The 27327-nt window shown below is 41.1% G+C and overlaps 1 protein-coding gene and 1 long non-coding RNA gene across 2 annotated transcripts in view; one reads left to right on the top strand and one right to left on the bottom strand.

Moving 5' to 3' along the window:
• Nucleotide 1: 1 nt before the first annotated feature.
• LOC120235537 lies at nt 2-15033 on the bottom strand. The gene is made up of 3 exons (XR_005529446.1): nt 14901-15033; nt 13325-13473; nt 2-35 (listed from the first exon to the last, which is right to left on the bottom strand). It is a non-coding gene; the product is annotated as an uncharacterized LOC120235537 (long non-coding RNA).
• A 137-nt stretch (nt 15034-15170) lies between these two features.
• Nucleotides 15171-27327, top strand: part of ACADSB (acyl-CoA dehydrogenase short/branched chain) — a 38229-nt gene continuing 26072 nt past the window's right edge. The window contains exon 1 of the mRNA XM_039237886.1: nt 15171-15305. Coding sequence (XP_039093817.1) covers nt 15264-15305 — 42 coding nt within the window. The 5' untranslated portion in view covers nt 15171-15263. The remainder of the gene's footprint in view (nt 15306-27327) is intronic.

Here is a 27327-nt window from a genome sequence, read left to right as displayed (position 1 = left end):
TTTTTATTTTTTTTGAAGTTTACAGTTTGTTATGCCTAGGGGGAAAAAAAGTGAAATGTTTTCACACTATTTAGTGAGATTCCGTATGTATTAAAACAACAGTGACAAAGATTACTATGTGCAAGGCACTATACAAAGCTACAGAGAACACAGTATCTGCCTTTCAACAGCTTATCATTTTCTTGGTGAATTAGATAAGACATACAGAAAATGGTGAAAACTGAATATAGTTAATATTTAAATAAACTAGGATTCAAACTTAAAGTATGGAAAGAAATTACAAAAACAGAAAGTCCAGATGAAAGAAATAGGCACATCAGCAGGGATTATCTCGATGGATACAGTAAAAAAAAAAAAAAAAACCAAACAACAACAACAAAAAACCCAAGTGGTTCATTCAGGGCCAGGGAGAATTTTCTGGATGATGGACGTGTTACATATCTGCATTGTCCAATACAGTTGCTACCAGCCATACACAGTGACAAGTACTTGAAGTGTGGTGAATACAAATGACCTGAGTTTCTAAATTTTATTTAATTAATTTAAACTGAAATAGCTACATATGGCTAGTGACTATCATTTTAGACAGCAAAGGCTCTCAAATCATAGGGTTCACATGGATGAATACTCTAGAAATAGGTGATCTATCTTCAACAAGGGGTGGCAAACTTTTTCCATAAAAAGGCCAGACAGTATTTTAGGCTTTGCAAGTCATAAAGTTTCTGTGCAACTACTCAACTGTCATTATAGCTAAAAGCGGCCATAAAAAAATACGTACATAAATTGAATATGGCTGTGTTCCAAAATAAAGTTTTATAGAGGCAGGCCTTAAGCCAGGTTTGGCCTATAGGTCATAATTTCCTGACCCCTGACCTAGAAATCCAACTTACCATCTCCACCACCACCCATCATGCTATGAGAATGGGGGGAAAATTAAGAAAGAAAACAAAAAATCAGATGCTAATGTAGAGGAAAAGTCTCCTTTAAGATTTTGTAATTATAAACTAAACTGGTCCTCACATAGGTATAATTATGGCCCAAATTCGGAATCAGATAATGAAACAGTTTTCTGGTAAAAAGGAAGTCTAGCGCCTAGAAGACAAAGGATTTTTCTTCCAGTAAAAATGTTTTTATGCAAATGTCTAAGGTCTTGTTAAATGTCTTCTGCTAAATTTTCCCCCTATATTCCAACTATTTAATGAGTAATTTCTATCTTTAAAAAGTCCTCGTCTTTAAAAGCCAGTAGAGGGGCGCCTGGGTGACTCAGTTGGTTGAGCGTCTGACTTTGGCTCAGGTCATGATCTCATGGCTCGAGCCCCACGTCAGGCTCTGTGCTGACAGCTCAAAGTCTAGAGCCTGCTTCTGATTCCGTGTCTCCCTCTCTCTTTGCCCCTCCCCTGCTCATGCTCTGTCTTTCACAAAAGTAAAATAAACATTAAAAATGAAATGAAATGAAATAAAAATAAAATAAATAAATAAAAGCCCATACAATGAATCTAAAGATTAGTCACTTCTCAGTATGTATAACACTTTCTCAAAGTCCGGCATATACACAGAAGAGCACATAAATCCTAAGGGTGGAGCTCAATGGATTGTCACAAACTGAATGCATCCATGAAGTCAGTACCCACGTCAAGAAACAGAAGGCTGCCACATCCTGGCAGCACCCCAGGACACCTTCCTGTGCTGGTCCCCTGGAGCCCCGGCAAGGACCCCACTACCTCTGAAATTGCTATGGCATAGGGTTTGCACATACCAGCTTCAGATACTGCAAAATGGCTTTTCAAAGTGCTTAGGTCAGTTGACACTCCCACCAGCAGTGAACAACAGCTCTCTTGCTCTACGTCCCTACCAACACACAGGTATTTTCTGCTTTTATCACTGTAGCCATTCCTGTGGGTATAGGGTGGTATCACACTGGTTTTCATTTCTATTCCTTGATATTTAATGAAGTTTGGACTTTTTATGTTAATTAGCCATAATGACACCGTCTATTTTCATACCCAGTGAGATCTGTCAACTCTTTTGCTCATTTTTCTAATAGGTTAAGAGTTCTTTGTAGTTTCTGGATATGAGCTCCTTACTGGATATGTGTCTTCTCTCTGTGTTTGCCTTTTCGCTTTCTTAAAGATAATCTGATGAACACAAGTTCTTAAGACAGTCCAATTTACCCACTTCTTTCTCTACATTTAGTTTTGTCCTTACCAGTATTTTTCTTGAGAATGTTCTGCAGTTTCTTCTAAAATCTTTACTAGTTTCTTTTTTTAACATTTCATATTTTTATCTGGAATTAAGCTTTGTGTACGTATAGTGTGAGGGAAGAGTCAAAATATAATTTTTTCCTCAAAGAGATGTCCTAGCAACACTCATTTCATAGACCAGCCTTTCTCCACTAGATTCTATTATCACCTTTCTAAATCAGGTGATTGCATATATGTGGCTCTATTCCTGGATTCTCTATTCTGTTCCACGGGTCTATTTTTGTCTGTCCTAACACTAACACCACACAGTCTTTTTCTTTCTTTTTTTTTTAACTATTTAATTTTTATTTTCTTTTGAAAGTTAGTGATGCGCAGGCAGAATCTACACATACATATTTGCATTTGGCTGATAAAAAGAAAAGTTTTAAAAAAGTGCACAAGAAATAAAGGGTGCCAAGCACAGATGGCAATCACATTAAGAACTAAACAAACAAACCTACTCCAGTGGAATTCAACCTGCAGTGGTGGAAAAGACTGTCAAATCCATAGACCCTTAAGAGCTGGAAAAGTTAAGAACTAGAAATCAAGTCCTTCCCCTCCTCCTTCACAAGATAATCCCCTCTATGATTTTATGACCAGCCAGATCCTTTTCATTACATCTCTGGTCAGAAATTCTCTTCTCTCCTCTATAGCTGATAGTGTCCCTGATCTTACAGTCATCTCTTAAATGGTATGACAATTTTTTTAGATTCCTTCTGAATTTTTTCTAGGAGGTGTCACAAATTATGATATCCGCTCCTGGCATGAGATCTCAGAGAATCTTCTAGGGATGGATGGAGCGGGCGGCATGTAAACAACCTCCTTTACCTGCTATTTAGATGACTTTCAAATTGCTGAATATTTTAAAGTTATTTCAACCAAATGGAGATTAACACAATACATGTATGTCTCATACAGTTTTTTTTTTTTAACTAAAGGGGATTTTTTAGTAGATATTCTGATAGTTTTACTATATTAGGTATTTACACGTATATATATATTTTTAAAAGTGATTCATCACTTACATATAATACCCAGCCCTCTTCCCAACACGTGTCCTCCTTAATGCCCCTGGCCCATTTAGCCCATCCCCCCTCACCCTCCAGCAACCGTTTGTTCTCTGTATTTAAAAGTATCTTATGGTTTGTCTCCTCTGTTTTTATATTATTTTTGCGTCCTTTCCCTTATGTTCATCTGTTTTGTATCTTAAATTTCACATACGAGTGAAATCATATATTTGTCGGACTTATTTCACTTAGCATAATATACTCTAGTTGTATACATGTTATTGCAAATTAGAAGATTTCATCTTTTTTGGTCACTAAGATTTCTATCTATCTATCTAGATTATCTATCTATATGTGTAAATATATACACATCTTTTTTATCCATTCATCAGTCGACAGACATTTGGGCTCCTTTCATGCTTTGGCTATTGTCAATTGTGCTGTTATAAACATTGGGGTGCATGTGCCCCTTGAACAGCACATCTGTATCCCTTGGATAAATACCTAGTAGTGCAAGTGCTGGGTTGTAGGGTAGATCTGTTTTGTAATTTTTTGAGGAACCTCCATACTGTTTTCCAGAGTGGGTGCACCACTTTGCATTCCCCCCAGCAGTGCAAAAGGGTTCCTCTTTTTACACATCCTCGCCAATGTGTTGTTTCCTGAGTTGTTAATTTTAGCCATTCTGACAGGTGTGAGGTGGTATCTTGTGGTTTTGATCTGTATTTCCCTGATGACGACTGACATTGAGCATCTTTTCATGTGTCTGTTAGCCATCCGGATGTCTTCTTTGGAAAAGTGTCTATTTATGTCTTTTGCCTATTTCTTCATTGGATTATTTGCTTCGGGGGTGTTGAGTTTGATAAGTTCTTTATAGATTTTGAATATTAACCCTTTATTTGATATGTCATTTGCAAATATCTTCTCCCATTCCATGGGTTAGTTTTGCTGTTTCCTCCACCGTGCAGAAGTTTTGTTTTTGTTTTTTTTTATCTTGATGAGGTCCCAATAGTTCACATTTGCTTTTGTTTCCCTTGCCTCTGAAGACATGTTGAGGAAGTTGCTACAGCCGAAGTCGAAAGGTTGTTGCTTGCTCTCTCCTCTAGGATTTTGATGGCTTCCTGTCTTACATTTAGGCCTTTCATCCATTTTGAATTTATTTTTGTGTATGGTATGAGAAAGTGGTCCAGGTTCATTCTTCTGCATGTTGCTGTCCAGTTTTCTCAACACCATTTGCTGAAGAGACTATCTTTTTCCATTGTATACTCTTTCCTGCTTTGCCAAAGATTAGTTGGCCATATATTTGTGAGTCCATTTCTGGGTTCTCCATTCTGTTCCACTGATCTATGTGTCTGTTTTGGGCCAGTACCATACTGTCTCGATAATTACAGCTTCATAATACAGCTTAAAAGTCCAGAACTGTGATGCCTCCAGCTTTGGTTTTCTTTTTCAGGACTATTTTGGCTATTCGGGGTCTTTTCTGGTTCCGTACAAATTTTAGGATTGTTTGTTCTAGCTCTGTAAAGAATACTGATGTTATTTCGACAGGGACTGCACAGAATATGTAGGTGCTTTGTGTGCTATCGACATCTTAACAATACTTGTTCTTCCAATACATAAGCATGGAATGTTTTTCCATTTCTTTGTGTCTTCTTTAATTTCTTTTATAAGCTTTCTATAGTTGTCAGTGTAAACATTTTTCACCTCTTTGGTTAGGTTTATTCCTAGGTATTTTATCGTTTTTGGTGCAACTGGAAATGATATTCCTTGATTTCTCTTTCTGCTGCTTCAGTATTGGTGTATAGAAATGCAACTGACTTCTATACATTGGTTTTATATCCTATGACATTGCTGAATTCATGGATCAGTTCCAGCAGGTTTTTGGTGAGTTTTTTGGGTTGTCCACAGAGAGTATCATGCCATCTGTGAAGAGTGAAAGTTTAACTTCCCCCTTGCCAATGTGGATGCCTTTGTGTGTGTGTGTGTTTGTGTGTGTATTGTCTGACTGCTGAGGTTAGGACTTCCAACACTATGATGAATAACAGTGATGAGAGTGGACATCCTTGTCGTGTTCCTGACCTTAGGGGGAAAGCTCTTAGTTTTTCCTCATTGAGGATGATATTAGTAGTAGGCCTTTCATATATTGCTTTTATGATGCTGAGGTATAATCCTTCTATCCCTACTTTCTTAAAGGTTTTTATCAAGAATGATGTATTTCGTCAGATGCTTTTTTAGCATCTATTGAGAGGATCATGTGGTTCTTATCCTTTCTTTTATTAATGTGATATATCACATAGATTGATTTGTGAATATTAAATTAACCCTGCATCCCAGGAATAAATCCTGCCTGATCATGGTGAATATCTCTTTTAACGTATTGTTGGATCAGGTTTGTTAGTATTGTTGGGAATTTCTCCATCCATGTTCACCAGGGAAATTGGGTCTGTAGTTCTCCTTTTTAGTGGGGTCTTTGGTCTGTCCTGGAATCAAGGTAATGCTGGCCTCACAGAATGAGTTTGGAAGCTTTCCTTCCATTTCTATTTTTTGGAACAGCTTCAAAAGAAAAGGTGTTAATCTTCTTTAAATGTTTGGTAGAATTGCCCTGGAAAGTCATCCAGCCCTGGACTCTTGTTTGTTGGGAGGTTTTTAATTCAATTTCTTTACTGGTTATGGGTCTGTTCAAATTTTCTATTTCTTCTTGTTTCAGTTTTGGTAGTTTATATGTTTCTAGGAATTTGTCCATTTCTTCAGATCACCCAATTTGGTGGCATATAATTGCTCATAATATTCTATTATTGTTTATATTTCTCCAGTATTAATTGTGATATCTTCTCTTTCATTTGTGATTTTTTTAAAATTTGGATCCTTTCCTTTTTCTTTTTGAACAATCTGGCCAGAGGTTTATCAATTTTGTTAATTCTTTCAAAGAACCAACTCCTGGTTTCATTGACTTGTTCTACTGGTTTTTTTAAATTTCAATATCATTGATTTCTGCTCTAATCTTTATTATTTCCCATCTTCTACTGGTTTGGGGCTTTATTTGCAGTTTTTTTTCCCTCCCTTCCCCTCTAGTCTTCTGTTAAGTTTCTCAAGATCCACATGTGAGTGAAAACATATGATATCTGTCTTTCTCCCTTACTGCTTTCATAATTCTTTCCTTGTCATGTATTTTGTGAATTTGACTATGATATGCCTTGGGGATGGTCAGTTTTTGTTGAATCTAATGGGAGTTCTCAGTGCTTCTTGGGTTCTGATGTCTGTGTCCTTCCCCAGTTTAGGAAAGTTTTCTGCTATAATTTGCTCACATAAACCTGCCCCTTTTTCTCTCTTCATTTTCTGGAACTCCTATGATTTGGATGTTATTCCTTTTTAATAAGCCACTGAGTACTCTAAGTCTAGTATTATGTACTTTTGCTTTTGCTTCCCTCTTTTTGTTCTGCTTCATTACTCTCCATGATTTTGTCTTCGTTATTACTGATTCACTGCTCTGCTTCTTTCATCCTTGCCACCGTGGCATCCACTCGAGACTGCATCTTGGCTACAGCATTCTTAATTTCATCCTAACTAGATTTTACTTCTTTTATCTCTGCAGAAAGGGATTCAATGCTTTTTTCAACCCCAGACAGTATTCTTATTATCATGGTTCTAAATTCTTGTTTAGACATCTTCCTTGTATCTTTGTTGATTAAGCCCCTGGCTGTCATTTCTTCCTGTTCTTTCTTTCTTGGGTGAATTCCCCCATTTTGTCATTTTGGAAGAATAAGAAAGTTAATAAAAGCTAAAAACTAAAAAATTAAAAACAAAACAAAAAATCGAATGAAAGAAGTTAGATTGTAGGTGTATTTCGGTCTGCTTGTTGAAAGAAGCTTGACAGAATAGGAAAAAAGGGGAAGGAAAATAAGAAAAGGTAAAAAAAAATTATTTTTTTACAAGCCCTGTTTTATTTATTTTTTATTAAAATTATTATGACATTTACTCACTTTGGAGAGATAGAGAACATGAGTGGGAGAGGGACAGAGAGATGGAGACAAAGAATCTGAAGCAGGCTCCAGGCTCTGAGATATCACCACAGAGCCTGACGTGGGGCTTGAGCTCATGAAGCATGAGTTCATGACCTGAGCCAAAGTCTGATGCTTAACTGAGCCACCCAGGCACCCCTAGAAATTTTTAAATTAAAAAAAATTTATAGAATAAAATGAAATAAAATAGAATAAAAATTTTTTAATGAATACAGTAAAAAAATAATAAAAAAGAAAAGAAAAATAAAGTTTTCTCTTTCTGTATCCAAGAAAAAGAAAATGGAAAAAACAAAACAAAACCAATTGAAACAAAAACAGAAGCAGAAAAACGAACTAATAAATGAACCAGCAAACAGAATTAAACCCAAATGAAGTTACATCCAATTTCCCCTAGAACTCGAACTATTAAGTACCCTATAGTCTGTACACTAAGCCGGTGGAAGGACTTGTGCTGGTGTTCTAGGGGATATGCCTGGAGGGAACATTTGGGCGGGGCTTGGTGTAACAGCTCCGTTCTCCACTAAGTTGAGCTGCTTAGCTTACTGAGGTAGATCAGTGCGGTGCGCATGTGCGTGAGTGGGAGAAATGGAAATGGCTTCACTCAGCTCCCTAGTCTCCGGCACAAGAACTTCATGCTCTCACCAACCTACAATCAAGTACCTCTCCTTTGTTTTAGGGCTCTGTCCACTCCCCACCTCTACTCTGTAGATGTCCAAGCTGTCCACCTACCAGGCAGCACCTCCCTCCAGAGTTTTGATCTCATATGGGATTGTGTTTCAAAATCCCACACTTCAAGAGAACCCTGTGGCTTGGACCCATGCTGACTCTCTGTGGGAGGGTCTGGCTGAGCAATGGCCAGGTGCTGGCTTGCCCCAGAAAACGTTCATGAGATCGCACAGCCACAGAGGTTCAGAGACTGTGGCAAATCACAACACACAACTGGCGTCAGGTTTCACCACACTCTAGCGTTTTTGTCCCAATATCACCAAATGTGTCTGCTCTATGGAGTCCACTGAGATCTTTCTGTCTGTGGGGAGTCCGTATGGCATCTACCAAATGCTTTCTAATCAAGGGAACCACTTCTCCCCATGTGGCACGCAAACCCCTCAGACCCTGCTGCCTACTCCTGGGTATTCGCCCTATATGCTCACCAGAGCACCACCAGGCACTTGGCTCCAGAACTCCAGACCCTGTGCTCCACTGTTTATAGAATCCTGGTGGTATTGAAACCCTCTCCTTTCTTCCCGTTAATGGTTTTGGGTAACAGATTTCTTGTTCAGTCCCCTGTGTTTTCACTCTTCTCTCTTTCTTTCTAGCTACTTTCAAGGGAGTGCTTTTCCTGCTCTCTCCCTCTTTCTCTGTCCTCTCCACAAAAACAGCTCCCTACCCTCCGCTGCTTTTGTCTCCCTCAGTTCACCTCTCTGCACTGCGTACCGGCTGAGTTCTGTGGCTCACATTATGTAGACTGTTGTGTTAATCTTCAGATCAATTTCCTAGGTGTGCAAAATGGCTTAGTGCTAATCTAGATGCAGTTCAGGGACAAGACAAACTGAGGATCTCCATGCTGCTCTGCCATCTTCTACCACACAGTCCAAAAATAAAAATCTTAACAACTCAGGCACTAAGGTCCACCAGTACATTTTTCTCCTCAAGAATATCTGGACTACTCTGGGTACTTTTCAGTCTGTTTTCCAAAGCAAGAACTGTGGAGTTGAGAAGTGAGAAGGCTCTACGACAGCACATTTCCCAATTACCAGAAGCCTGATTGATATTTTAAGACTAAAACTTTTGTTTTAACTAACTTAACTAGAACTCTACTAGATATAGACTAATCATTAACTATGTCACTCCTGTAGAGTGCTGTACTATACAACAATGCAGTGATATGTTAGGAACTAATAAAGGACAGAAGGGAGTTCTTGGTTTCCCTTGCTTACTGGCCCCAGACCGATTTATTTAATTTCTGTATTTTTTGTCTTCCTCTCTTCTCACATCTAACTTGTTCTAATTTATTCTGAACATATAAGGATGTGCAAATGACCACATTTTCACAGTTCTTAATGAAACATTTGTGAATAGTTATTTTCCTTGCTTCTTACAAAATGTTTAGAGATTTTTAAAAGGTATTGTTATTACTATATCTTTTCACGGTTTTCTAGAAAGTTAAGGCCACTGAAAGTCTATCCTCCAGATAAACAGAGTATTATGGTATTAGGCCAAACTTACTAGCTTGAAGACTCTAAACAGAAGCTTTTCTCAGCCTAGTTTCTTATTTTGTAAAATGGGACAGTAATACCAACTGGCAGTGGTATTTTAAGGTTTACAGGTATGGGTACATAAAGAATCTCACAACATGTGTCGCATACGTCACGTTCTCAGACAACAGTGGGTATTTTGGAGTAAAAAATGGTTATACCTCAGGTCAAAAAATTCTTCCTGTCCCAGATTCAGTTTTTTCCCTTTTTCTATAAATCAGTTCATCAACTGAGTATAATAAGCTATCGTTTCATTTATTCATTCTTTAGTTACAATGAAACACATACGGTCTACCCTCATCTTGTTAATTCTCATAGCCCAAACTGCAATTTCCCCAACTCATATCTTATTTTACTCTTTTCGGCCACCTCTTTAAATAATTTGCTTTAGTCTGGCTCAACTTCCTCAATCTTAAGGATAATTGTTGGTTTCTGAACAAGTCTGTTTCAGTTGCTTTTTCCCATCTTACCATGCTTATCTGAACTGGTTCTCTCTGCTTCCTAATCAGTGTACTACTATTTGTTCCATGACTATTGTTGATTCTGCCCATTTGTCCTTTAAAATTTAGCCTTTGACTAGGGGGGAAAAGGTGGACCAGTCAGCTCCAATGAAAAAGATTATTAAGAATAAGATCAACAATAATTGGTAGTAAGATCATATCTCAATAAAAGGGAAAGGGAAAAAAGGACAACAAAACACAGATGGGTGAGAAACAGTGTAAAAATATACCTAAAAGGGTATGAAATACAGCAGGCAGTTTATCAAACGAGTTCCAGAAAGATAAAAAATAAACCAAGAGGAATGTTTTTCAAAAACATAACGATCAAGAAATTCCAAAATTAAAGATGCCTTTCAGACAGAAAAGCATCATGGAGTATAAAACAGAACATATGATAATAAAACAACACTGAGACACATTTTGAAATCTTAAAACCTCAAAGAAAAGAATATAAAACTACTTAGAGGAAAAAAAGGCAATACACCCACGTTAAAAAAAAAAAACCAATCAGGGTGATATCTGAGTGTCAAACAATAGGTGCAAGAAAATAGCAGAGCAATCATTTATTCAAATTTAGATTGTTTAAATTTCAAGTTGATAAAGGATATCTTCCAAAAATCTACATCACAATTAACAGAAAATTTAGTTGCATTCCCTTTGGAATCAAGAACAAGCCAAGGATGCTTGCAATTACTATTCTTACTCAATAAAGGAATAGAGGTAGAGGCCCCCACAGTAAGAGGAAAAAAGAAATAAAAGGTATGAGGACTGGTAAGGCCCTACAGATTGTGTCCCAATTATAAAAGTTGTAATGAAGAAAGAAATCCTGGTATTTACACTGCAACTTAGCATCACTTCTTGCTAATCAATTCATATGAAAACTGAGATGTTTCCACTGGAAAATATCTGAATTGCTTTGATAGGCTTCAAAAAGCAAGATAAATCTTACCAACTCCTGATTAGAAAGCCTAACACTGCTACGGTACAACATGTGACCACGCAGGAAAAAAATGCATGCGATTGCCAGTAAGCAAGCAGAAGAAAATGGTATTTTTATACATGCATCTCAAGTTTTAAGAACACAAATGGGCCTAATTACAGAGGATGGCTGGCATATTTTGATAGTCTTGGCTTTTATCACATTGTCACATTATAAATTTCACTGCGTTCTCTGCCATAAATTGTGTGATTTTCAATCACAATGCATGATGGACTTTAAAAAAAAAACAACAAAACAAAGAATGTCTAAGAAAAAAGGGAAAATAACAGCACTGTAAATATGGAGAAAAAACTATTCTTAAATTAGAATTTTAAATATATTGATGAGTTTTAAACTCAGATTATTTCTGCAATGGTTTAGAAATTATCATCCCATCCCTAAGCATTTTTTACGCTCCCTTGACCTATATCACATCGCTCTCACACACTCTTACACACACACACACACACACACACACACACACACACACACCCCATGACAGGCCCTTGCCTAAATCTGAATGGAGTCTTTGGTTCGAAATCCAGCTTTCTCCATCTCAAGCCACTATTTCTAAGCAACAGTAAATAGAAACAGAACCATAACTGTGAAACTACAGAACACTTCCTAATATCATAAGAAAATAAAGCTTTCATATCCAAACCACCTTCCTGTCTTTAACAAAGTAATCATCAGTTTAGTCTAAGAACTCCACAAATTAACTGAAACCTGGAGCTGTCTCTAAGACACTGATAAATTTAAAAACATTGGCAAACAGACCATAAAAATCTACTTTAAGAAATCAGCAAACTGTAATGTTTTTACTTAAGGTATCTTTCCCACAAGCCATAAATTCAACACATTGGAGCCTGTTAGCCAAAAAATAAGTTACATACACAAAATTTTAAAACATAAGATCATGTCATCAGAAAAAGAAACATATTTGAGTTCTCCAATTTTATTACAGATTTGGGTGATGGATTCCTAACCTGAACTACTCTTTCTACTAAATGATATCTAATTATATCAACCACAGAATGATTCCCATACTGTATGATTACCATTCCTTCTGATACGGCAAAATTTTTGAGTCTCCCCTGTGATTAGTCTGACTACAAAGTTAAGCTGCACCTAGTCTGGTGTTCCCTGGGGTGTAGATACATGTCTATATAAACTGGGTAGAATGTATGTAAACCATTTCTATGCCAATAGTTTCTCCCAAATTAATCATTCAAGGCTCAAATAAGGTTCTTACACAACAGCCAGAGGCTACCCACTGAAGGAAAGAAGTATTTAAGAAATAAGTTTTGGTATCCCAAAAGAATACAAAAACCTCTACCTTTAAGCAGGTAACTTAAAACTATTCTCCGACCTTCCTTGGTTTCTGATAAAGGATTTATTTGTATGAAGTTTTCTGATAGTTGTTCTTCAGTCTCACACTATAAATGGGAAGTTGTTGATACACATACATGTGCACACACATAAACCTCTCTTAACCATGAGCTAACAAAACAGGCATCGTGATGAGAATTTGAAGACAGCCACAACCATTAAACAGCAGTGACACAAGAACCGGAAGAATTCTCTATGACCTACCTTCCTCACAAAGTCTATCTTTTTTATTAGCTATGGGAGAATTTCGAAAACAACATGATACGGGAACAGACAGATCTATTTTATTCACCTGCTCTTTGGGGGTTAGTAACCATAACGTAGAAAACTGAGCAACTAACTTACTTATATAACAGCTTAATCTGGCGGTATGACTGCAGTTTAATAGATGTGCTTATTTTTATGGCCTAATATTTATGGTCACTGAAGGATTTACTCTGCCATAGAATACACATCAATGGGGGCGCCTGGGTGGCTTAGTCGGTTAAGCGTCCGACTTTCGCTTAGGTCAAGATCTCGTGGTTCGTGGGTTAGAGCCCCGCGTCGGGCTCTGTGCTGACTGCCAGCTCAGAGTCTGGAGCCTATTTCAGAGTCTGTATCTCCCTCTCTCTCTGACCCTCCCCTGCTCACGCTGTCTCTCTATCTCTCTCCTAGAAATAAATAAAAATTAAAAAAAAAATAAAATTAGAAAAAAAAAAAAAAAAAAAGAATACACATCAATGGAGAAGCCTGACAAATGAGGACTGATTTGTAGACAGATCCATGCAGACCCTCCAAACACAATTAGAACACATTTCCTCTGATTACAGAACTGTCAAAAAAAAAAATTCTTTGAAGGCAAAAAGGGACATTGTGAGGCTTTGAGACATCGGAAAACATAACATAAAAGTAAAACATAAAGTTAGAAGATATCCAAAACAGGAGCTACACACTCTAACCTTTTCACCCCAAATCAGCTCCTCCTTTTTCTTGCCACTCCAACATTGATGAAATGAAGAGTAATCGAAATTTACTCTGGAGACACACCAAGGGACTCCCAAAGGCCATGGAGGGAATTTCAACTAAAATTGAAAAGCCATACAGAGTTCTGCAAAGAAAAGCACACCACAAATCAAAGACAAAAAGTTAAGTAGCATCTACAGGTTTAAGCTAAGAAAAATAATGTGTGCCAATTTTACCATTACCAGAAAACGAAACTAGTAAATAGTCAAAGAAGAAAGCAACAAGTTCATTTCAACAAAAGCTACAAAGAACCACCAAAGGAATAACAAGCATTAATTTGACTTTTTTCCACCCATTGGTGGATTTAAGATTTCATTTTTGGCAGATTCTTAATCTTAAATTCAAGTTATTAATTTCATTTGTGCACAATATTGTCGGGCTTAGTATTGCTAAACAACTACAGTTGCATAAAACTAATGCATTAGTCCTTGAGAAACATTTGTGGGAAAGGGTTAAAAAGGAAACCTCCAAGCACACCCAACAAGGAACATCTGATTCCCATCTTTATTATGCTCTCTATCCCAACCCCAAACACTTAGGGTTTTCTGGGAAACAATTTGAACCCTAGGGGTAAAAAACACCAAACATCTCAATTCCCCATAACGATCTGCCAACAATATCTTAATCTGTAGCTGTCTTGAAGGCATGTCATAAGTTAGAATTAAATGCAATTTTTAAACTGTCCCGATGTTTAAGTTTTTGTTTAATATACGTTTTGTTTCTTCAAAACCGAACTTCCTTAGATCTCACAATTTAAAGTACCTTTGTTTGTTCTCCCACTTGTCACTTCCCATTAGGGTTCCCGAACAGCACATTAAGGGGACACTAAATGGGCCACGTGGTCAGTGGTAGCTGGAACCGGTTTAACTTCAATTCAAATTCAGTTACAGAGCACTTAAGAGGTGCACGGCATGGTTACCCGCACTACAGACAGTTTATTGAGACTGAAGCGTGCATGAACCTGAATGGGTTTTTGCTGCAAAGCCCTCCCCAAAGCTCACATTCCCGCAAAATCAGAGTGCACAAGAAGTAGAAACTAACCCAGGCAGCATCACCGGATAACAGAGGTTTTAAAAGTCCTCCCAAGGAACAGCCCAGGACTGGCGTCGGGGCAGCATCCTCATAAGGATTCGCAGCACCTAGAAGTCCCGCGCCTCGTCTAACCCCCAGGCCCTGGGATCCGGTGAACACGGAAACCTCGGGGAGACCCCCACACGACCACCTGTCAGAGCGAGAGGCTGCTTCCCACCCAGGACTCTCCAGCCCCTGCCCACAGGCGCCGCTCCCTCGGGGCGCCCGGAACCGAGACACAGCACATTCCGCACTCTGGCCACGAACGCCCTGGGTCGCGACCCCGCTGACCGACCGACCACGCCCAACCTTCGGCTGAGACGGAGTCCCGAGCGGGGTCAGCCGGCCCGCAGCGAACTCGGCTCTCGTCTCCCGCCGCTCCTTCTAAACCATCCTGCTCGGCTGTGTCGCCGCCTTCCGAGCCGGAAGCCTGCTACTTACCACCTGACCACCGCACCGAGTAACTCCCACTGCCTTGTTTAATGCCGCTGCCGTCGCCGCCGCCGCCGCCGCCGTCTTCGTCACCGTCACCGCCGCCGCCGCCGCCGCCATGTTTGTTGTGTCTCCAACTCTCTTCCCGCCCCACCGCCTGGTCGAAGTCTCGCGTGAGCAGGGCATAGGGCAAAGGCGGAGGGGGGGTATATGTCTCTCTTGAGGTTCCGTAGGCACCAGGGGGCGGGGCCAGGGAGGTGGGCTCGAGGCGGGGGCGGGGCCCTGGCCCCGCCTCCTAGCGCTGGCGCTCGGCCCCGCGGCGCTGAGGAACCGCTTCGCGGCTTTGGCACAGTCCCGGCTTCTGCAGCGCCCATGGCGGGAGCGGCGGTTCCGCTGCTGCGCGGAAACGCGCTGGTGAGTGCGCTGGTGGCGGGTGCCCTGGTCGACCGAGACAACCTTGGCCTCGGCGGCGGGGTCTGCTAAGGGGACCCGGGAGACCGCTCCACGTCGCGGGTCCCAGCCTCCTTCTCTCTCCCGGGTCGGTGAGGGCCGACCTCCCTTCAGTCCTGTGGGCGAGCCGGCCTCCGCTTCTGTCAGGAGGGCTGGGAGTGGCAGCTGGTGAAAAGGGGGCTGAGAGCTGTTCTAGAAGCTTCTTTGCGGGAGCAAGCGCCCTCCGCCGCGTCGGAGAGCCACGGCTCCCTGATGTCCCTTGCAAGCCGTTGGGAGTCCCGGAGCTTTAGGGGCCTTTTGCAGAGGTGTCACCTCTCCCGGTGCCAACCTGACCCAGTTTATTACATTTCACCTCCATCCCCCAAACGGTTGTTAAAACAGTCTCTTTCTCAGCGGTGCGATCCCCCGCCTTCCCTTCCGCAGCTCGTCTCCACAGTTAGGAAGGGACCTCAGAGTTGATCAGACTTACCGACCAGTTGGAGGATTCCCTCGGCCTCTTATCTCCTGTCCGGGGCCGGCTCGTCTCCCCTGGGTGAGCTCAGCACCGCTCAGGGGAGCCCGTTTCCGTCCCGCTGCCCCAACTTAGGCTGCAGCCTGCCTCCCAGTAAAATCCACCTGTTGTACCCGATTCTGCTGTCTGGACGGACACAAACTGTAGATTCTTTAAAAGAGACTATGTCCAGTTTTTCACATTACGTTAAATGTTTCCATTATTCAGCTTTTCGTCCTAGGGTAGGCTTTCCAGAACCCTCTCACACTTGCCGTCCTGTTTGTGAGAACACTTCATTAAGAACTTGACCTCTGCTTGGCTGTAGACCTTTGCATGTGCTCTAAGTAGTTAAAGCCTTTTTTGAAAAAAATTTTTTTAATGTTTTATTTATTTATTTATTTCTGAGAGAGAGAGCAAGAGCATGAGCAGGGGAGGGTCAGAGAGAGAGGGAGGCACAGAATCCGAAACAGGCTCCAGGCTCTGAGCTGTCAGCACAGAGCCCAACATGGGGCTTGAACCCACAAACTGTGAGATCATGACCTGAGCCGAAGTCGGACACTTAACTGACTGAGCCACCCAGGTGCCCCATTCAGCTGTGTTTTAGGCGCCGTGCCGGAGGCAGGACTCTCTGTGTAATTAGAGATAATTAATGTTTTTTGATTGTTTTACAGACTTGAGATATTAAGAAAATTACTAGAGTCATATTAATGTATTATTGCAAAGCAATTAAGTCTTTATGGAACTATTTAGTATTATTTTATCATTGTTGTTTAGTAGTTTAGGAAAGACAGTTCCCAGGGTTTTACAGTTTTGACTCGTTTTAGAGCCAGGCTAGTTTTAGACCACACACTGTATGGCAGGCACACATTCTTGGTGTTCTACTTGCATCATTTCATTTAATTCTTAAAACCATTCTCCAGAGTACTAGTTTAATCTTTTGGCTGCGGAGGCTAATGTTGTAAAAGATCAAGTGACTTGTTCAGAGTCACTCAGCCAGAAGGTAAGTGACAGAGCTGGTATTCAAATCCCAGTCTGATGGTACACTTAACCTTCGTGCTCTCCTGCCTTCCCTTTCTTATCTATGCCAGAGATCTCTTTTGTTGGGATTTGTTATTTATTGCGGCTCATCGTCCTTGTTAGTTTTTGAAACTCTTTTGCATTAATCAGCTACCGTAATTGATGGGATCATGACTGTAGCATAGTGATTGAGAATGTGGGTTTCGCAGCCTACTGCTTGGGTTTGAACACAGTCCTCTGTCACTTCCTAGCTGTGCTGGACAGGTTCTTTAGTCTCTGTGGACCTTAGATTCTGGATCTGTCACACGGGGAGAATAATAGCACCTATCCATTGGGGGATATGCCTGGCATAGAGTCAGCTGTCATTAAATGTTAGGTCTTATTGTCATGCATGAGGCATTGGGTAGGATGGCAGATACAATTAAGATCCTGAACACTTACCTTTGAGAAGTGTGTCTTTTAGGGGCGCCTGGGTTGCTCCATAGGTTAAGTGTCCAACTTCAGCTCAGGTCACAATCTCAGGGTTTGTGGGTTCCAGCTCCGTGTCAGACTCTGTGCTGACAGGTCAGAACCTGGAGCCTGCTTCCGATTCTGTCTGTCTGTCTCTCTCTCTCTCTCTCTCTCTCTGCTCCTCCCCCACTCGTGCTCTGTCTCTCAAAAATAAATGTTTAAAAAAAAGAAGTGTATCTTTTAGTGGGGAAGTTAGAACTATATCCAACTAATCTGATATGTAGATGTGGTACAGATTGTGAGGGCTCCACAGTCTGCCTGTGGGTTCAGAGGAAGGAGCAATGTACAGGACCATGAGGGGAGAGACAGCCTCTCTGGGAGTTGGGTTTAGATTTTAGGAGGAAAAGAGAATTGGGGAAGACACTGCCACAAAAGGGGACTGGGGTATTTTAAGGAATTTTGGAGTTTATCTTTTGGGTTGTTGAGAACCGTTGAAGGTTTTGAGCTTTGGAGGTACATAATCAGCTACAATCTAGTCATATTGCTGTCATAGCAAGTGGTACAGAGGGTAGAAAATTGCAGAGTAGGGCTGATTCTAGTCCCTGATATCAAAGACAAGTGGAAAACCAGAATTTAGTGAGAATTTTCTATACACCAGGGACAGCATCTTACATCCATCACCCTGTATGCTATTCCTATTAAGCAAGTGTCAGTGGCTTCATTTCACAGATGAGGAACCGCGGGTGGGGGGAGGTCGGGGGGGAGGGAGGCGAGGACAGTACTCAATGTGCTCTTGTCACATGATGCACAACAGTCAGGTTGCAGCTTGGGCACTCAGTCATGCCAGCCTTCCCTGAAGGGCTCTCTTAACCCTGCACATCCATCAGAACTAACCTGTCTGATTGTTGGGCAACCTGGTTTGTGGGGAATTGACCAGGTCCACCTGTAGTTCCAAAGCATTCTAGGCAACTTGATGTTTTTCAAGATATCACTTAAAAAAATGTTCTTGAGGTGATCCCTTGTTCAGTTAATCCTATAAATGTGTGCCACTTGCTAGAGGTGCTAACCTAGGTGTCAATCTTGTTCAGCTCTTTGCTCTTCAAGAAAGCTGGTGGCACTTCTTGTTGGACATCTCTGTGGCATCAGGGCAGTGAAAACTTAGTGGGTACCTAAGCAGAAGTTGTTCCTGTGCTATAAACACAGGCCCTGGAGTCAGAGCACTGGAGTTTGAATCCTGCCCCCCACCTCTTAGCTTGATGACCTTAAGAGAAGTTGCTGCCCCATCCTGTATGTCTGGTCCCTTTCCTGGAAAGTGGGGGGAACGGTAGCATTAAGAGAGATGTTAGATGTTATGTGCTTAGAACACCTCTTGGCACCTAGTAAATACTCAGTAAATGTTCCCTGTTAATACAGGCAGAACCCATTTCCAGTCACTCCGGGAAGATGTGGTAGGGTGTCCTAGCTGTGTGCAGAATACTCTGATCAGTCTTAGGGGTCTGTATGTTTACAACAGGGTCTTTGACCTCAAGGAAATTACATTTTTAATTGGAGAGACATGGAATATGTGTTAAGAAATGCAATCGGGACAGTAGAAGATTCTATTTATTGATTGCCAGTGTTAAATAAAGAGCATGGACAGATAGATGTGCTCATAGAAGGGAGGCTGGAACTGAGCATCAAAAGAAGGGATGGCTTAGGTTTAGGTAAACCAGCAGACAGGTGGAGATTATAGGCCAAGGAGATGTGTGAGCCAAGCCATCAGTGGAGGAATGTACTGTGCTTATTTCAGAAGTGCTTACTCTAGGGGTGCCTGGGTGGCTCAGTCGTTTGAGTGTCCAACTCTTGATTTCAGCTCAGGTCATGATCCCAGGGACATGGGATGGAGTCTCCTGTCTAGCTCCACATTGAGTATGGAGCTTGCTTGGGATTCCCTCCCTCTCTCCCTCAGCCCTTCTTCCCCACTTGCATGCATGCTCTCTCTCTAAAAAAGAAGGAGAAAGAAATACTTATTCTAGAATAGCTGATGCGGTAAGTTTGCAGTTTGATGGAATGAGTTTAAATGACAGATCCTATAATGGTAAATGGTTCTGTGTGTACAGTGAGTGTTGATCTAACAGTTACGCACAGTCCCAGAGAACAGCCTTTTTACCAAAATACAAACATTTATATTGTTATTACTCCTCACTCAAGAAACAACAGTGTTTTTGTTTTTGTTTTGCAAATACAAACAGGTCTTTCTTTCCCACACTTCTTTCTCTCCGGTGCCAAGAAGACTAAGTAATCTTAATCATTCTCTGGCAGCCATAAGATTCCCTCCTCTTTCTTTCAAGATCCTTTCAGATCAGCCTTACATTGCCTTGATTCCTTTTTTCCTGAGTGCTAGACCAAAAGTTCTCAATTTCTGCACTGTTGACATCTGAGGCCAGATCATTCTCTATTGTGGGAGGCTGGCCTGCACCTTGCAGGATGTTGAGCACCCCTGGCCCCTGTGACAATCAAGAATGTCTCCAGACGTTGCCAAATGTTCCCTGGAGGCAAAATTGTGCCCCTGTTGAGAACGCCTGGTATAAACTTGTGCTTCTGATATGCTCCCTTAGAGTGGGAAAATGTGGCTTTTCTCTTTATATATATAACTTGGCAGAAAACTCTGTCCTCCTACTATTTGCCACACCCAATTTGTTCACTATCGAAATTGACTTTTGAGATCCCTGGAGATTTCAACAGGAGCCATTAAGATTCCGAGCTGCTATTTGCCAAAGGGGTTTCACAAGATAAAATAGTAGCTTGCAGAAAGAACCCAAAAGCACAGGTACCACTCAGACCACTTCAAAAATTCACCTGTGGTGTAACAAGCCCTCACCTAAGGTGATACCACTTTTGGCTGGAAAGGTGGACACATTAATAAAGCAAGACTTGAAATGGAGGAATCAGACTCCACATTTCCTAAATGGAATAGCTGAATGAGGGGCAAAGATTCGGGGGGAGGGGGCATCTGGGGAAAAGCAGTTTAGAAGAAACGGAAGGAAAAGGCTTCATTCTGCTTTAGACTTCAGACTTTTAAAAGTGTCAGTTGAACTTCTAACTGGAAGCAGTTTGGAAGCTGAGCAGGAAAGGGATCTGGACACTTGCAGAAAAAGCAGAGCAGAAACTAACAGAAAAATCAGATAGAGATCTGAGGCTTTGGAGTACATTACAGACCATGTGGGGTAAATGCTGAAGACAGGCAAAGCAAAGAGGAGAATTAACATAGGATATCCCGTTGGGGGGGGATTTGTGACAAATACATTTTATCCAGAGTAAGAGCAAAAGTACAAGTACAACTTGTGCCACGTGAAAAACAACCCAAAGGGAGCAGAGGCAAGATGGAACTCAGGCCAGCTTATGGAGATGCCGAATGCAGATTGAGGCAGGGTGTGAACTGGGGCCTGTTGAAGGCTAGAGAACTGCTTTAGGTTCCTAGGCTCCCTTCTCTCCGTCCCTGCAGGCATTTAAGTGTGCAATTCCTGGTCTGAAACTCAGGTCTCTTGATTCTGTGTTATCTGTTCTTTCTGCTACCCAACCTGGTTTCCCTGAAAAGGACAGAAATCTCCGGTACATGAATAAGGTGTTAGACCCAAGTTAATTGCACAATTAAACATTGTTTTAAGTTCACTAATAATCCCATCCTGTAAGATTTCTTTGGAAATAGAGGTCATTTTGGAAAGAGAACGTGTTGACCTGGCCAAGGCCACATCAAGGTGAACAGGCCTCCTTTATGCTGATTCCCTAGCACTGTGCCCTGTCTCGGTTTATTTCGCCCTCTCCTGAGGCAGTCTCAGTATATTCTTCCAGGAGGGGTGGCACTGTTAGGAACCTTTAGATACTGGAGGGAGGAGACGGAGGCTGGTGAAAGGGAAAGGTTACCTTTTTAGTAGTTCTGGAGAACACCTGGAACAGAAGCTACTATTTTTGGGGAAAGCACGCAAAGGTTAAAGAGGTTCTGGTGCAGAAGTTTTGGCCTGGGGATATGAAAGCAAAGAAGGGATCAATTTAAAATCTAAAATGATATGGGGGCGCCTGAGTGGCTTAGTCGGTTAAGCGTCTGACTTTCGCTTAGGTCATGATCTCACGGTTCGTGGGTTCGAGCCCCGCGTCAGGCTCTGTGCTGACTGCCAGCTCAGAGCCTGGAGCCTGTTTCAGTCTGTGACTCCCTCTCTCTCTGACCCTCCCCAGCTCACGCTGTCTCTCTCTCTGTCTCCTAGAAATAAATAAAACATTTAAAAAAATAAAAATAAAAACAAAAGTCTTTTAAAAAATCTAAAATGATATGGAAACCAACTTGACAATAAACTATTTAAGACAAATAAGTAAATAAGTAAATAAAAATAAAATCTAAAATGAGATGCACAGTACTTCAATCAGATATTAAAACAGATATCCCAGAGTTAGCTGGAATTCACTAAGAGGACTGTCTAGAGAAGGTGGGAGTCCCCGAGCTTTTAGGAAGTGGAGAAGAAACATTACATCTTCTTCTGGACTGAAGAACTTACAACCATTAATGACATACAGTGGCATTAATATGCAAATCCACTTCTTCTTCATGTTTTGCCATAAAGGAAACTAGCTGTCTTTGGTGGACTACCCCTCTGCCTACCACAGAGCCAAAGGCAGTAGGAGAAAAATGTGGCCAGCTGGTTAAATATTGTCCTCTCTGTGTTAAATATTGTCCCATAAACCTGCATAACTGTTTATATAGCATATTGATCCTTCTACCCCAAGGAGCATAAAAACATCACAAAAATCACTGTTCTTGTTTTGATTAGGTTAATTAACAAGCAGTGAGCATACTTAAATGCATTGGCATTTAACCGTGCCATTATATAATAACTTGTATTTATTACATAAGACCGTGGCATGGAGAACCTTCCCCTCTTCACGACTACGTCCTGCTGGAAAACTTCTTAAATTTACATGTTTTAGAGACAGGTACAAATTATAAGAGATCCAGTGTTTAAATTTCTATTCATTAAATTCTTTGAAATTGTTGACATAATCTTGATAAGCCCTGTGTGTTTCTGTAAAGGTAAAGCTATAACATTTGGTGTTTATAATTTTAAAGTAATTTGCTTAATTTAATTTGGGGGGAGGGCAATAGAAATTTTTAAAATGTTGTTTTCAGTAGCTAATTGTAGATTCTCATGCAGTTGTTAGAAGTAACACAAAGGGATCCTGCATACTTCTTATTTTCTTCTTGTTTTTAGAGTGAGTGTGCATGTGCAAGTGGAGGGGGGGCAGAGAGAGAAGGAGAGAATCTTAAGCAGGCTCCATGCCCATCGCAGAGCCTGATGTAGCACTCCATCTCACGACTTTGAGATCATGACCTGAGCGGAAATCGAGTCAGGCAGCAACTCACTGAGCCCCCAGACATCCCCTGCACACTCTTTATCCAATTTGTCCTAGTGGTAACATCTTACAAAAACTGCAGTATGTTGTTACATTGAATTACAAGGTGTTAACATTGAAACAATCCATCAGACTTATTCAGATCTCTCCAGTTCTACGTGTACATTTATATACTTAGTCCTGTGCAGTTTTAATCACCTGTATGTTTAGGTATCCACCACCACAGCCAAGCAACAGGACAGTTGCACCCTCACAAAGATCTCTTGTGTTACCCTTGCTTAACCACGGGACACCCCTTAAGGCCTGGTAGCCTCGTGGTTCTGTTCTCCATCTGTATAATTTTATCAATTCAAGCATGTTAGATAAATGAAATCATAGATTTATAACCTTTGGGATTGGCTTTTTGCATTCAGCATAATTGTCCTGAGATTCGAACAAGTGACTGCCAAGCTGTTGCCTGAATTGGTGGTTTGTTCCTTTTATTGCAGAGCAGCCTTCCATCATAGAGGACCGGAAACCTTTTCCTCTGCCCTCTTGGGTTCTGTAGCCGGAGTCTGGAAATTAAACTGACAAGACATCAACTCAAGGCAAAGGTTTATTTCATAGGAAAAGGGGAGCCAACAAAGGAACAAAGGAATAGCTGGCTCTTTCAGAGGTTAAAGGCTTACGTATCTGTATCTGGGTAGGGGAAAAGGAAGGGGCAGAAACTGATCCTAAGGGTGAAACAAATAGGGTTCTTTCAGGAAGGACAGATGGGTTTTTAGGAGAACAGACAGGAGATAAGAAAGTTGGTGATAATATTTGTCTATACAGAGGGTTTCTGGCAGCTTCCTTTCCCAAAAGTTACTGCTTTTAGCCAGATAACGAAAGCTCCGAGAAGACTTTTCCCTGCATTTGTAGAATCTCAGAAGTCTTCAGATTAAAACAATCTTTCTGCCAGCTCTGGGGTTCCGAGTGGGTCCCCACGCCATGAGCGATATACCATTGGGTGCTTAACCATTCACCCGATGGAAGACAATGAGGTTGTTTCCAGTTGACTACTATGAATAAAGCTGCTGTAATACATCCGTGTGCAGGTTTTTGTTTGAACCTAAGTGTTCATTTCTTAATAGTGAAGATAACAGTTGCGGGGTCAGGTGGTAATTGCGTGATTGTAAAAAACTGCTGAACAGGTTTCCAGAGTGGTTCTGTCGTGTCCTGTTCCTAACAGCAATGTGTGGAGACCCAGTTTCTCCTCATCCTTGCCATCAGTTGGTATTGTCATTATGGTTTTTATTTTAACCATCCTGATTATATCTCACTGTGCTGAGTTTCTTTTAAAATACTTTTTAGTTTCCAGAAGGATCGGAGAGTGAGCTATTCTGGCTTGTTGACAGTTAAAAGATCTTTCTTTTAGTATCCTGCTTATTCAATTATATTAGAAAATCATCCTATTTTACCCTTTCTTGATCTGTAAAGTTGAATCAATGCTCTTAGAAAACCAGAGGCCAAAAATTCTGTCACTTAGGTTAAGGGCCCCAAGGCAGTGAACCAAGAGGGTCCAACTAAGAAATTTACTGGCAGACTCCTTCAGCAGCCTTGCCTAAACAGTGCATTCCTTGTTAATAAATTGCTTTCTTCTTCTTTTTCTTCTTCTTCTTCTTTTTTTTTTTTAATGCTGTCTCTGCTTTTGAAAACCTTTCTTTTGTTTAGCCCAGTGGAGCTCCCCTGGCTAGATGGGATGCTGTCCAATTAATGAATCACTTAATAAAGCCAGTTAGATCTTCAAATTTACTTGGTTAAAATTTTTTTTAACATTGCAAAAAGGACATGAAAGTTACCATCAAAATCTGTTTGCCTAGGGTGAGCACTGTAATTATCTAGCTGTAGAGTCATTACATGATCTTAATGGACTTGTAAGTCAGAAACGACTTAGGGGGATACCTAGCTGGGGAGAAAGACAGAGCATGTGCAGGGGAGGGGCAGAGAGAGAGGAAGACACGGGATCCAAAGCAGGCTTCAGGCTCTGAGCTGTGAGCACACAGTGTGACATGGTGACCTGTGGGGGAGGTTGAGAAATGGGCTGGATGATTGTGGGGCAACAGCTTTTTTGAACTTTTTATCTGTCCAACACGAAACACATATTTAAAGCCAGACACATCGGGGGCAGGCTTGGCAGGGAGAGGAGGGATGCACCTTCATGGATCATGACCATAGACAAGTGAATGGTTTGGCTTTTGAAAGATTGCTGTACGAGGCCTTGAGTTTTTACTTTCCAAGTCATGCGTGTCAAACCAGATTCCAGCCCAGGCTACACAAGATAATCATCTGGGGGAGCTTTTTAGAAATACAGAAGCCCACGCTTCATCTTGAACCTGTTTAATCAGTCTTCTTTGCTACGGCTGTACTCTCTTACATGCTGTCTCAGGGGCAACTCATTTCCAAAACGCTAGTGGAGTTAGAAAATGTTCCCAGAACAGACAAGTTTCTTTAGATTAATTACATGTCACTATATTTGACAGGTAGGTTCTTAAGAAAGCCATGAAATTGTTCTGCATTATGATTTATCTAAAACCTAACCTAGCATTTTAAAGGCAAGCCTACTTCAAAAATCTAGAGCATATGTGGGTTATGCATTGTATACTTTTAGAAAGTCATAACATTAAAATTTCATTAATATGTATTTCTAATACACAAGAAAGTATAGGAAATAATACAACTGGCACCCATTTTTACTATAGTTTTGGAGGTTTGTTTGTTTGTTTAATTGTTTATTTTTTGAGGTGCCTGGGTGGCTTAGTTGGTTCAGCATCCTCCTTTGGCTCAGGTCATGATATCGTGGTCCATGAGTTTGAGCCCCGCACCAGGCTCTGTGCTGACAGCTCAAAGCCTGGAGCCTGCTTCAGATTCTGTGTCTCTCTCTCTCTCCCTACCCCTACCCCACTCACATTCTGTCTCTCAAAGAATAGATGAACGTGAAAAAAGGATTTTAATAAGTGTTTATTTCTAAAGGGGAAGTATAGGGGCAGAGAGGGGAGTGGGGACAGAGGATCTGAAGCAGGCTCCATGCTGACAGCAGACAGCCTGATGTGGGGCTCGAAATCACCAACTATGAGATCATAACCTGAGCCAAAGTTAGATGGTTAACCGACTGGGCCACCCAGGCGCCCCCATTTGTCTTTTCAAGAAATGAAACACTTGACAAAAACCATGCCATTTCCACCTTCTCCACACAGGGAACCACAATCCTGACGCTGACGTGTATACTTCTTGTTCATGTTTTTAAACTTTAACTGTGTCTGTGTGTATCCATAAGAATATATACTGTCATTTGGTGTGTCTTTAAAGTATACATAAATGCTATCATCCCAAACAAATCCTTTTTGCAAATTGCTTTTTTAACTCACTGTTATAGTTTCAGGATTTATCCATGTTGATATATGTGACTCCCCAGTTCACTTTAACGGCTGTAAGGCATCCCACCGAATTATAGGGTAGGAGAAAATATTTTTCACTCTACCCTTTTAGGTTCTTGGCTGAGATTCCTCTGTGATAAAAGACAGGTTGACAGGGAAAGACAAGCAAAGAAACAAATAGAAATTTAATAACTTGCCTTCTGTATAAATGGGAGAAACCCAGGCAGACTGAATAACTCTGAAATGGCCCAAGCCACCATCACCTTAATATTGTTACCAGCTAAATACAAAAGATGGCGGGAGGGACTTGCAGTCTTGAGAGCACTGGAAACAGGGTGGGGCAGTTCTGCAGACTTAAGCCCTCGCCTTTTCCATGTGTAAGTTTCTAGAGACTTAGTCATCCTCCTCTTCCTGGTACAGAGAGAAGACACCCTTTCACTTGGAAATCTCCTTTATAAATGTAGTAAGTGTCTCATACAAAAGGATTATGTCTACTCAGTTTTGAGACATTCTCTTACATCTGCTGCGTCCTAAAAATAGCCAGCTCAAGATAATCCTTATGTCAAAGAGGCACATTTTGTGATGGCAAATTCTTTTCCAGTTCGGAATCCGGACACCACACCTTACGCATTCCTTTGTTGATGGGTAATTGGATTTTTAGTTTTTCACCTTTATAACTATCACTGTGTTGTTTGCAAGCATATACTCATGTATATGAGCTAAAGGAGAATTGCTGGACCTTAATGCGTGTCTTTACCATTACTATCACTTTGGTAGTGATTACTTACACCTGTTTTTACACTCAACCCACAGAGTTGAAGAGTTGCTTTGCACCCCTCCCCCCACTTTGATAAAGGAAAATTATTCATGACCCTTGTTAGAGATGACAAGACTTTATTCAAGAAGGGGCTACCGCAGGGGTGCGTGGGTGGCTCAGTCAGTTAAGCATCTGACTTTAGCCCAGGTCATGATCTCACGCACGGTTCGTGAACTGGAGCCCTGCATCAGGCTGTCTGCCATCAGCACACGGCCCACTTCAGATTTTGTCTCCCTCTCTCTCTGCCCCTCTCCAACTTTCTCTCTCTCTCTCTCAAAAAGAAATAAAAACATTAAGAAATAATTTAAGAATGAAAAAGAGACTACATTGGATTTTGCAGTAGGGAGGGGAGATCAAGCTCAGTTCCAAATACAGCAAAAGGACAGAGATTTATAACCAACAAATAGAGTGAGAGTCAGTGGATGGAAAATCACT

The sequence above is a fragment of the Hyaena hyaena genome, unplaced genomic scaffold, assembly GCF_003009895.1.
Source record: "Hyaena hyaena isolate Hyena2069 unplaced genomic scaffold, ASM300989v1 scaffold_129, whole genome shotgun sequence".
In the NCBI taxonomy this organism is placed as follows: domain Eukaryota; kingdom Metazoa; phylum Chordata; class Mammalia; order Carnivora; family Hyaenidae; genus Hyaena; species Hyaena hyaena.
This window is presented reverse-complemented; position numbering and strand designations above follow the sequence as displayed.